This window comes from Nicotiana tomentosiformis, chromosome 3, assembly GCF_000390325.3.
Source record: "Nicotiana tomentosiformis chromosome 3, ASM39032v3, whole genome shotgun sequence".
In the NCBI taxonomy this organism is placed as follows: domain Eukaryota; kingdom Viridiplantae; phylum Streptophyta; class Magnoliopsida; order Solanales; family Solanaceae; genus Nicotiana; species Nicotiana tomentosiformis.
In genome coordinates this window covers 60,213,578-60,226,002 of record NC_090814.1, presented here as the reverse complement: position 1 = coordinate 60,226,002, position 12,425 = coordinate 60,213,578, and the positions used below count along the sequence as shown (strand labels likewise).

Here is a 12,425-nt window from a genome sequence, read left to right as displayed (position 1 = left end):
TTATTAGAACAAATAATTATGTGTAGTGCGGTGATGAATTAGTACTTACACACAAGAACTTTAGACATGTAAGTATATTTTCAAAGAATAAATAAGTTGAAGTACTCTCATTAATAGGTACTAGTATATTTTGTTCTACTTAGAAGATGTTTCAATAAGTTAAGTTGGCATAAAACTAGATGATATCAATTTTTCCAAGTTTCAACATTGAATACGATTCATCTAATAGTTAAGTCATTAATTAGTTTGTACACTTAGGTGATAAATTCATTGAGGATATGTTTAAACCTTTTGAAAATTTTGCAAGAATTCCTTCTAAATGCCTATTATATCATAACATTTGGATGTGGGATTAATTAGTCTAATCATGGTAATTCAATTTAATACTTATCTATTTATGTATAGGTTTAAACTTCTCCCTAGATTATATAATGAAATAACAATTTAACTGAAGCTTATTGTTTTCATACCAAGGCAATTATTATAATCATATTCAAAACAAGTTATGCATACGGTAATTAAATTGCAGGTTAAAGAAGATCCTAGTAGAAACGTTATAAACATAAGAATGTATACCCGAATCGGAAAAGAAATTAACTACCTCTTTTTGGAAGAAGATAAAATTCGAATGAAGCAGATGAACTCAGTTGGTTAGAACTTCGTGCTGATAACGTATTAAAAATGAGAGCAAACTAGAACAATATAGTAATGGAGACAAGATATATAGGGGGGAGAATGATTTTGTTATTTCTCTTCTTGGGGTGTTTTTCATAGGGTCAAAAGTTCCCTATTTATAAAGGTACAAATACATTCAAAGGTTATAAGTTAATGTACTTCTTAATTGAATACATGAATACAAAGTACGTTAAATGGATAGACAAATGCATTCATCTCAATCACATACATTAATCTCATAATACAAAACACATTTTGACAAAAGTAATATAAATCCAAACACTATGCATAATACAAAAGGAAAAGATAACACTAGTAATAAAATTTACTAGGGAGATTATAAAAAAAGAAAAGAGAAAAGAGAGAGGACGAGGACGGATTCATAAGTCACGACTAGGGGTGTACATAAATCAGGTTGGTTCGGATTTTGTAATTACCAAACCAAACTAATTGTATCGGGTTTTTAAATCTATAGACCAAACCAAACTAGCAAAAGTCGGGTTTTTCAATATCGATTTTTCTCTGATTTTTTGGATTTTTCCCGATAAACTTATGCTCAAAATATTTCTTTAGTCCTAAATACGATTTTACTAATACCAACCATGTTTTTATTTTTAGCATTAACCTCAACTACGCTAGTCAATAGGTTATATGGTTCCAATTTCAGTTCTAGAAAACTGATGGAAACTTTAATCAATCATCCCTCGTCTTCCAAAGATAATCTTTTTAAAGGAACATATAGAGAAGTCCTTTATAGAGCATTTGCACATCCACAAGATCTGGTATAGATCAACAAACTCCTCAAATTTCCTTACTTTCTTATGTTTAGTAGTGTCCATTTGCAATTGCATCCGAAAACAGTGAAATAGTCACAATTTAGTGGAGAAGAGGCAAAATGTTTTCGATTGTTTGTGTTTTAGAACTAGTCTTGTTCTGCTTTAGGACTAGTTTTTGGTTTGGGCTCAATTATTCTTTTATGGGCCAGACAAAAAAATATATTTACATGGGCTATAAAACCAACATAAAATATTATGCTAAATACAGAAATTATAAAAAAATTAAGAAATATTTATAACTTACATTCTAATAAATATTTTTATCTATCTAATAGATAAAATATGTATATATGTAATGTCGGGTTGGTTTAGTGGGCGTTGGACATGAGAAAATTTCAAAAAAAAGTGAAAAAATTTCTCAAGTGAAAATGGTTTTGAAAATTAGAGTTGTGTTTGGACATGAATATAATTTTGGGTTGTTTTTGAAGTTTTGTAAGTAATCTTAGTGAAAATTTTGAAAAACAGCTTTTTGGAGTTTTTCAAAATTTCGAAAAATTCCAAAATGCATCTTCAAGTGAAAATAGGAAATTTTATGAACAAACGTTGATTTCAGGAAAAAGTGAAATTTTTTTGAAAAAAAGGAAAACATTTCTTATGTCCAAACGGGCTTTTAGTTTCGATTTGATATTTTTTAGTTAATACCAAACGAAACCTATTATGGTCGGGTTTAATTTTTAAATACCAAATCAAGTCAAACCAAACCACTAGTCGGGTTTTTTTTCCGGGTTGACTCGGATTATCGGATTGGTACGAGTTATCGGTTTGGTTTGTATACCCCTAGTCATGACTATTAGAAACAAAGTAAAAGCGTACTTGTTTTAAAATTAAGGGGGCTAATAGCCTATTTGGCCAAGCTTCTCAAGAGGCCAAAAATGCCTTTTTTCTCAAAAGCACTTTTTTTGAGGTGTCTGACTAAGTTTTTTTGAAAAAAAAAGTGCTTTTGGGAAGAAGTAGAAGCAGTTTCTGAGAAGCAGAAAAAAGTAGTTTCTTCCCAAAAGCAGAAGCAGAAGCAGTTTTGACTTTTCTTCTTACCAAAAATACCGTTAATAAAATATAGTATATACCAAAATAACCGTTAAACCTAATACTTAGGATATTAATATATAAATATTTCTTATTATTTTTAGAATAACTTTCTAATATATAGTGACTTTAGGGGTGAATGCTTTTATATTTGTTGAATAATTTTTAATATATTTAACTTATATTAAAAGAATTAAGTACTTTTAAATTTTGTTTTTATATTTTACTTAAATAAAATAAAAAGATTTAATTATTGCATGTAATAACAAATTTTTAAGATTATTTATTTACTTATAATATTAACTATTAAGTAAATCTATTCATGTCCTTATTTGTAATTTGATACTTAAAAGCACTTTCTGAAAAGGTTGGTAAAATATAAATTATTGCTAAATTATACTTTTCAGAATAATTAGCCAAACACACACACAAACTGCTTCTGTACAAAAGTACTATTTTCAAAAGCACTGTTGAAAAAACATTCTCAAAGATGAGTGTCTCAAAATAAGTTATTTTTCAAGCTGGCCAAACAGGCTATGGCCTGTTGTTAAACTTCAGGTGATACTCGCCAGTCGCTGCAACCCCACAGGTAAAGCTGGTGCACTTTGACTTATAGTAAGATCGCGCGATCAAATTGCAATTTCAACGCTTCATTCCTCACTGGCAGCAGCACTGTTAAGATTGTTGAGGATAAGAAAATGGCCAATCCTAGAAACAAATTGTCTCCTTACCTTCTTATCTGGGTCTTGGTTTTATTCGGAACCCTAATTTTCATTCTGGTAATTTCATCATTCTTCTCTTTCTCGCTTGTTCTGTTTTCTCCTAACATTCCTTTTGAACTTCCTGTGTTCTTGATTATGTCGATTCTATTCTCAGAACCGGTTAGGTGATACCGGAGTCGCATCGGATAAAGACATTAAAGTCGAGCAGAATGATGAGGTTCAATTTTGATTTTATAAAGTAGCATTTTGCCGGCTTGATTTTGCTGAACTATAGCGTCTTGAATTAGTAATTGTTTAATTTTCAATACACAATATGAGCATACATTTCGTGATTATCATTGTTGTAGGCGAAACCATCAGAGGATTTGGAGCACGTGACGCATAAAGTGTACTTTGATGTCGAAATTAATGGAAAACCTACAGGTATTTTTCCTTTTTATGTATCGTCCCACAGCCATATATAGAAGAGAAATAAAAAAAAAGATGCCTTTTAGTTTGATCAAGTTTTATTGTTTGCTGTAAGGTATAGTTCTGGATTACTCTGTTTTGTTATTCCCAAAATAAAAATAGTTCGGCGTAGGTCACAAATGAGTAAATGGTAGATAATTCTTTCTGTCTATTTTGCTAGTATAATGAATTTCACATTGCTCCATACAAAATTTTTCATGGATGGATTTGATTACTGAACATTGGAAGCGAAGTTTTATCCCTGGAGCATACCTTCTAAATATATTAATGCTTTTACTCTGGACATCTCTCCTTGTCATTTTTCTTTGTTTTTACTTAAGAAGGGGGAGGGGAAACTGGAAAGACGAGGGGAATGGGATTTGATCCTTCAACCACACGGTGATGGTCGGACGGCCTCAACCAACTGAGCTGCCCTCTCACCCCGACTTCTCTCTTTGTCGTGTCTAGCCAGAAACAAGAAAAATGAAAGCTTAAGAAATGAGAGAGGGAGCTATCATTTTTAAATGGTTATGGCCACTGTTTTAAGAATTTTATTGGAACTGGATAAGAAATGCATCACGATTTCACTCACCTCTTACATGATGTTGGAATATGGAGTTTCCATCGTCTCTGAGCTCGAATTGTTGAGGCAGTATCCTCTTCAAGATTGGAGTTTAGTTAGCCTTCACGTCCATGTCTAGCATTTAAGGATGTTAGGTTGGTTGCATTAGTAAAGGTACTCCCTGCACAAAATTATATTAGTAACAGAAGGCGCATAAGATTAAACATCACTGCACAAAATAATGTAGTGTTTGGTGGGCCACATAAATAATCTCGCATGACTAATACAAAGTTTAGCTTATGAGGAAATCAATATATTATTTTATGGGGATATAACGTGGAATAAGAATGCATGTATTAGCAATACATAAGGTATCTAAATACAAAAATGCTCTTAGAGTTGGTAACTTGCATAACATTCCATATATTATTGATCATTGTATAACAGTCAGCTTGCATCTTTGTGGGGGTGGAAATTGTCACTAATTGCTTGAATAAGATCCCACATGCCTAACACTTTAAATTGAGCAACTAACGACAACATTGCCTCATTCTGCTTATTGTCTTAACTCTTGAATATTGTATAATTCTAATTGATAATTATTTAAATTTTTGGTTCTTACCATGTTGTTCATAATACATACAATTCCAGATAAATATATTGTAGTTAGAGCAGGTTTGTTAAAGATTGCTAGATCTATTTCAGTTGTAATCATAGGTGGAAGAGTTTCTTGTGATTTCTTTTGGTTTTTTGTTGAGTGAGGGTAATAACTTCTGAACTTAATACAGTGTTGTCAAAGGCGCGCTTAAGCTGAAGCGAGGCTCAAAACATGTTGAGCGCTTCGCCTCGCTTTGTGAGTGCTTCAGTGTCGCATCAAGGCTCTAAGACATACTTTTTCTTGCCAATGAGTGTGATCCTGAAAATGCGACACTAAACAATTGATATTTCACTTGATCATATTCTTTTTCTAATTTCTTTGTCCGTATATTTATTATTTATGCTTATAATTATTGGTCTTGTACTACATATACATATTTTTACTTTTTCTCTAGTTGCGCCTTTTTATATTAAAGCCTACGCTTTATTTGCGCTTTGCGCTTAAAGCCCCAATGGACCTTAGAGCTTTTTTGCGCTTTTCGCCTTTGATAACATTGACTTAATCTTCTACATATTGATTGCTTTCCTTTCAGGTCGTATTGTCATGGGCCTCTTTGGAAAAATAGTCCCGAAGACAGCAGGTACTCCATCTTGTGCTGAATTGTGTTGTCTCCTTTTGGCATTGTACATTAAATCTTGTTAACTGTATTGATGAACTTGCTGTATAATTATTTTCTCTGCAGAAAACTTCAGAGCTCTTTGCACGGGTAGCCAAGTAACTTTTGTTCCCTCTTCATATTTATGCATTTAACTACTATATCTCGTTTAAAGTAACAAGAATGTATCATATTTGAGTTCCATTTTTCTGAGAGATTCAGATCCACCACAGTACATTTTATCTGACCATCAAGTTAATAAGGATACCATACTGGAAATTCTTACAAATTTGTGCTTTCGGATAGCAACAACATACCTAGTATAGTCCCACAAGTGGGGTCTGGGGAGGGTAGTATGTAGTGTGTACGCAGATCTTACCCCTACCTGGCGAGGTAAAGAGGCTGTCTCCGACATACCCTCGGCTCAAGAAAATGCGAAAAGAGAGAAAAGGGAAGAAGATGAAGAAGAAAGAGGAAGAAGAAAGAAAGAAGATGGAGACAAAGAGCGATAAGGAAAAGGGAGAAAAAGACAACAAGAACAAGAACAAGAACAAGAACAACAACAACAAGCAAAAGAAAAAGTAGCATCAAATAGTAACAAACAGGAAAATACGATACACGGAGCGAACAAGACAATAGGAAAATACTAGAGGTCAAAGAATACGGAAAAAACAAGAGCGCTCCTAAAACTACTAGAAAAGAACGGGTAACTCTCGATTAGCTACTAGCCTTCTACCCTAATCCTCGACCCCCTCACCCTTCTATCCTGGGTCATGTCCTCAGTGAGCTGAAGTAGCGCCATGTCCTGTCTAATCAAACCTGCCATGGCCAGCCTCTCACACCTCCTAACAGGAGCATCTGTACTCCACTGCACGTGCCCGAACCATCTCAGCCTCAACTCCCGCATGTTGTCCTCCACGGGGGTCACTCCCACTTTGTCCCGAATAACTTCGTTCCTAATCTTATCTCTCCTGGTATGCCCACACATCCATCTCAGCATCCTCATTCTGCGACTTTCATCCTCTGAACATGGGAGTTCTTGACTGGCCATCCCCATACAACATAGTAGGTCTAACCACCACTCCGTAGAACTTACCCTTAAGTCTTGGTGGCACCTTCATATCACACAAAACACTGGATGCGAGCCTCCATTTCATTCACCCCGCACCAATACGGTGGGAGATCTCATCATCAACTCGGATAACATGACTAATTTCATTAACTCGGATAACATGACTAATGTAATTACTTTAGAAGTGAACCCAGCAGTGAAATAAAAGCAATAACAAAGCTAGTTAGAGTGTATTGGACAAGAACAAAAGAATACTTGTATTACATTTGAGGTAGAAAGAGAGATATCCTACACTGAAAAGGAATATCCATGCTGTAATGTATGTTGGAGCCAAAAGCAGCTACCTCTAATTGCCACAGGTCATTGCTGATGCAAGGGCCAAAATGCTCCTTCCTTGACTAGTTTATTTCAAGAAACATCTACATTTGCATGAAGGTTTCTTGTTATGTATTTGTTTCTGTGAGGTCCTTTTAACATTTCATCCCTCCTTAATCTCTGTTCTGGACATGGAGGAAAAAAGGAAACCATTACCTGAGAGGGAGGATCATACTGCTTGCTAGACATTAGTGGGTCTTATGGCTAGACTCGCATTATCTTGTAAAGTAGATATTAATCAATTGCCTCAGATAAAAAATAAATGCATAACGATGATGAAGCCTCACCTCTTTTCTACTGCATTAGCATCTACTATGCACACTAATACTAAAGTTACCAATCTGGCAAACATTTATCACTCAACTTGTAGGGGAAAAAGGAACTGGGAAGGCTGGCAAGCCTCTCCATTACAAAGGTAGCACTTTCCACAGGATCATACCAAGCTTCATGATCCAGGGAGGCGACTTCACTCGTGGTGATGGGCGAGGTGGAGAATCAATATATGGTGAAAGCTTTCCAGATGAAAACTTTGATCTAAAACACACTGAACCTGGTGAGATTTGATTGTTCAATAGTAGTTAGTTGTTGCCTTCTTTTGTTTGTTTTGTGTTTTATTCGATGGTGCTATATGCACTTTCCATAATGGGAAGTGTTCTTGACAAGAATGGGTTTACATTTACTGATAGACCTTTGTTTTGGGAGAAGGTATTCTGTCAATGGCAAATGCTGGACCGGACACCAATGGATCTCAATTCTTTATCACAACTGTAACCACTGGCTGGTATTCAACTAAGTCCTCTCTTTGGTGTAACTTATCTACTAAACTTTTAATTTGCTTGGCCTTAATTTGTTTACTGTGTTGCACTCCTTGTTGGTTCCCTGTATATATGAGTCAAGCATATACTGAATTTTGGGTTACCTCTTAAAATGTTTACTTCCGTCCATGGTTAGGTTGGATGGGCATCATGTTGTCTTCGGCAAGGTGCTGTCTGGGATGGATGTCGTGTACAAAATTGAAGCAGAAGGGAGAGGAAGTGGAACCCCAAAAAGCAAAGTCATAATATCAAATAGCGGTGAACTACCTTAGTGATCCAATTTTCCATGTATCAAAACACCTCAGATACTTGATAATGCTTATCCTCGGGCAAAAGTCAGTTTCATATGCTGTCAAGAAATCTGTTATGGGACTATTGCGGCTTGTAAAGTTAAAACAGCTCTCTTGAAACAGGATCACGACTGCTGCTTAGAATAGATCGGGCTCATTTTATGAAAATTGTTATAAAACCTTTGCTTCTATATTTATTTCTTAAAAGATTTTGAATGAATTCTTGGTAATATACACCAGAGGTATATTTAAGTTTCCTTTCGTTCTTATCGCCAGAGAATAACTTTGTTATGAATGAAACTTTTGCATTGGTATCGTGATTCTGCCAAGATTGTGCTGGAGGGTGCCAGCCAATTTTACCAGATTCGCGCAGCGTAGACAAGTAGCTTAGCGCTTCGATGAATCATTCTTGTACTAACAGTACCAGATGATGTTAAGGGAATAAATGCTCAAACCTTAAACTTACTAATGTTTAATACAAACAAGTGTAGAACATAATTGACTAAGTTCTCTTTTTTTCATCTCCAAAACATGTAGTGAAACAATGCGCAGCTCGGCAGACACAGAATACATTGAGAGCGTTATTCGTGATATTTCGACCAAAAGTTTTCAATCCAATAAGCAAACTAGCTAGGAACTAGGAGTAAAAGGAAGTTAAAAATAGAAAATATAGAGAAGCTTCATAGGTGTCTCTGGTCGTTGTTGTTCTCATCTCCAATGGCATCGTTTCCCTGATGAAACACGGTGGAAAAATTGGTGGATAGATCAGAATAAAAAGAAACGACCTTGGAAATGTTGCCATTAAGCTCCTGAATCAGGCCCACGTTCTGCACCATATTGTTATGTGTTCTCGCCCGATGATTCTCGTTGACCTGCTGAATCAACAATCTGTTCCGATCCAGCACCGATTGCACTTGCCGGAATCTGTTGGAGAAGTCGTTCCACATCTCGGAGTTGTCTTCCTCCACACTGACGTCTCCGTTCTCGTCTTCGGTGTTGTACGCTTCAACGGCAGAGCTATTACCGCCGTGCCGGCGCCGGCGGTCGTTAGTCGAAGCAGTGGTGGTGGTTGGAACGTTAAGTGATTGAGCTTTGGCTAGGGTTTGACGACGGCGTTTGAAGTTTGAAGTTTCTTCCATGCTGAATTCAACTGCTGATTAACAATAATCTACATCAGCACTAATTTGTGTCATAAATACCTATGCTCTGTTCTCTGGGGAGGTGTAGATTGAAAAGGGCATACATATATTCTGCAGATTAGATATTTTCTTCCTCATTTCCGTGTGCTTGTGGCAGCTCACAGAGATGACTAACCATGATGTGATACTGCCCCTTCACGCGACATCGTTGTGCGTTGATTTTGTGAATAAGGACGAAGATAAGAAAGAGGGTGAAGGATTGAAGACCACGCGCAAAAGAAGAGAGTTAGGGTAAGTTTGAGGCGAAAATATCTTATCATGGAGGATTATTGGACGGCATTAAAATAATGAAAAAGTGCAAAAGGTCGTAATTTGAAATGTTTGCTTGCGAATCAAAGGAAGTAGAAATATCTACCAGAGAGGTACTCTTTTTCCTATACTGACCATAGCTTTTCTTGTGCTTTTACTTTTTCTGCGTGTCAATTTTAATTTGAAACGTGTATTCGGTGGTGGCAAATAGGCGGATCGAATTGGATATGAATAGTTCAAAACGAGTAATGTAAATATAGATTAAATATTTGATCTTTCCATCTTTAATACGGATAAAAAAATGAGCTAATCGGTGAATAATATTGATACTAATATTATTCACGGCTTCTTGAATGTGATCATTTTTTGAAAAAATTTTAGTCTCCCATATTTGAAAACCCCCAATTTGAATATTTGCAAATGTCAAAGTTGAATTCATTGGTTATCCATTAAGTATATATCTTTTAAATGGATAATATAAATCTTATCCATATTTAATAATTTTTAAAAAAATTTATTATCCGATCAATTTTTAGTGGATAACATGGATGAATAATTATTTTTTAATCTATTTTTCCACCATTAGGTGTATTGTAAAAATAAAAATTATGACAAGAATATTGTGTTGGTGTTTAACACCCAAATTTGAGGAAGATGATACCAAACTCAACTAGACAAATGATAATGAGCCTTCGTGAAGTATGTGCTAACCCAAAATGACACAAGATTTTGGATCAAGCATGCTTCTACGCTCAACCCATAAAGAGAAAGAAATGGGTCATGTCCAGGATATGCCTTTAAGAAATTGTGGGACTTGGAGTTAGTATGGTTGAGGAAGAATTTTTACTTTAAACCAAGCCCTAAGAATGTTTTAAACTTGAAGGACTTTAATTGATAACCACTTTCCACAACACATATATGTCTTCTCTTTATTACACGACTAGTAGTCGTACCCGCGCGATGCACGGTCAATATTAAAAAAACTTAACTAAATTAATTGTGATCGGGCTTGTTTGAACATATTAGATCGTATTGCTTTAATAAATTTCAATTGTCATCTTATTTGTCAATACGATATACCCAATAATAAAATATATATTAAATTAAATGGACTTATATAGTCATTGAATAACTTTTTTGTTCTATATTTTCTTTATTATATTATCTAATGTTTAGTATTATTACATTGTTAATAGATATTTTTATTAGCATATTACTTTATTTAATATTTTTATCTTCTCGGTTTCTTTTTATAATATAAGAGAAGATATATATTTTATTACTCTTAAAATATTTTTTTATTTTAAATTTTATTCTGTTGTTCTCAACAATAGTATCTGAATTTTAATGAATAAAACTCTATTAAATTAAAGAGACTTATATAGGCATCGAATAACTTTTTTGTTCTATATTTTTCTTTATTATATTATCCAACATTTGGTATTTTTACATTGTTAATAGAAATTTGTATTAGCATATTTTATTATTTGATATTTTTGTCTGCTACTTTCTTTTTATAATATAATAGAAGATATATATTTTATACTCTTGAAATAATATTTACTTTAAATTTTATTCTATTGTTCTCAATAATATTGTCTGAATTTTAATGAATAAAATCTCTATTATATTAAAGGGACTTATATAGGCATCGAGTAACTTTTTTGTTCGGTATTTTTTTTAATTATATTATCCAATATTTAGTATTATTGCATTGTTAATAGAAGTTTCTATTAGCATATTACTTTGTTAATATTTTTGCATGGTACTTTCTTTTTGTAATATAATAGAAGATATATATTTTATTGCTCTTGAAATATTTTTTATTTTAAATTTATCTATTTTTCTCAATAATATTGTCTGAATTTTAATATCATGCCTCAAAATCCACTATAGGCCGTGATGGCACCCAACGTCGCCGTTAGACAAGCCAACAATGAACCATCTAAATAATTATTCATTTTATTATTTTTGAAATCACAAGTTTTATTAAATAAAGAATTTAATGCATTTGAAATCACTGATACATACAATATTAGTAAGATATAAAATAAAAAGGTGATAATATTAAAGCAAAACTATTAACATCAACTAGAATATCCCAAAATCCGGTGTCATAAGTGCATGAGCAACTACTAAGAAATACATTACCAATACAACATCTGTCTGAAATGTAAAATAGACAGGATAACATAACTGAATATGAAGGAGACTCTGTATGCTGTAGATCAAAACATGGGATGCAACTCACAGTAAAGTTCTTGCAATAGCTGCACCTTTACGCCCAAATGACCACCAAAAAATATACCTGCACAATAAGTGCAGAAGTGTAGGATGAGTACGTAAATCAACGCGTGCGCAATAAATGTCTAGCCTAACCATAGAGAAGTAGTGACGAGGGGTCGACATTGACACTTACTAGTGATCCAATAAATCAACATGTATTAAATTATAAATGAATATGAAACACAAAAACAATAATGAAGTAAGGACTATAACTAGCAAAAATCCTCCAACATTTGTGACAATGTGAATTTCTCAAAATCTCATATACTATCTCAATAGATAAGAAATATCAAGTACTATCTCCAATAGATAAGGAATATCATATAAATGCCAGGTCTCAATCCAAGAAAAATCTCATGAATACTCAAACTCCTAGCGATATTGTGCACGATTATGCCGAGGTCATACAACCCGATCCAGAGTGGTGTGTACACTGCCAAGGGTCGACTAGCGCGAACCAGAGATGCATCTCAATATACTGTCGAGGTGTTCGGCCCGATCCACAGAAAAAGAAGAAACTTATTGAATTACGAACCACGTGTTTGCAATACAAGATAGAGACATAAAGTAAGCATAAATGTTACCAGTAATCGGATATCCCATCAAACAACCCAAGGTATC

General features: G+C 34.1%; 2 protein-coding genes across 2 annotated transcripts; one reads left to right on the top strand and one right to left on the bottom strand.

The window, feature by feature from the left end:
* Positions 1-3,071: 3,071 nt before the first annotated feature.
* On the top strand, positions 3,072-8,327 carry LOC104116017 (peptidyl-prolyl cis-trans isomerase CYP19-4-like). The gene is made up of 8 exons (XM_009626785.4): positions 3,072-3,313; positions 3,411-3,473; positions 3,604-3,679; positions 5,456-5,503; positions 5,606-5,629; positions 7,336-7,518; positions 7,671-7,746; positions 7,917-8,327. Exons 1-8 carry the CDS (start codon positions 3,233-3,235, stop codon positions 8,050-8,052), a joined length of 687 nt encoding a protein of 228 aa, XP_009625080.1. The 5' UTR covers positions 3,072-3,232; the 3' UTR covers positions 8,053-8,327.
* A 176-nt stretch (positions 8,328-8,503) lies between these two features.
* LOC104116018 (protein EARLY FLOWERING 4-like) lies at positions 8,504-9,327 on the bottom strand. Its single transcript, XM_009626786.4, has one exon. It carries the CDS (start codon positions 9,207-9,209, stop codon positions 8,751-8,753), a length of 459 nt encoding a protein of 152 aa, XP_009625081.1. The 5' UTR covers positions 9,210-9,327; the 3' UTR covers positions 8,504-8,750.
* Positions 9,328-12,425: the final 3,098 nt, after the last annotated feature.

Bases quoted from the DNA above. Each gene is read 5' to 3' on its own strand.
- LOC104116017 (XM_009626785.4), top strand. From the start codon at position 3,233: ATGGCCAATCCTAGAAACAAATTGTCTCCTTACCTTCTTATCTGGGTC. The intron at 3,680-5,455 runs GTATTTTTCCTT...CTTTCCTTTCAG, and splicing joins AATTAATGGAAAACCTACAG to GTCGTATTGTCATGGGCCTC. The intron at 5,504-5,605 runs GTACTCCATCTT...TTTTCTCTGCAG, and splicing joins AATAGTCCCGAAGACAGCAG to AAAACTTCAGAGCTCTTTGC.
- LOC104116018 (XM_009626786.4), bottom strand. From the start codon at position 9,209: ATGGAAGAAACTTCAAACTTCAAACGCCGTCGTCAAACCCTAGCCAAA.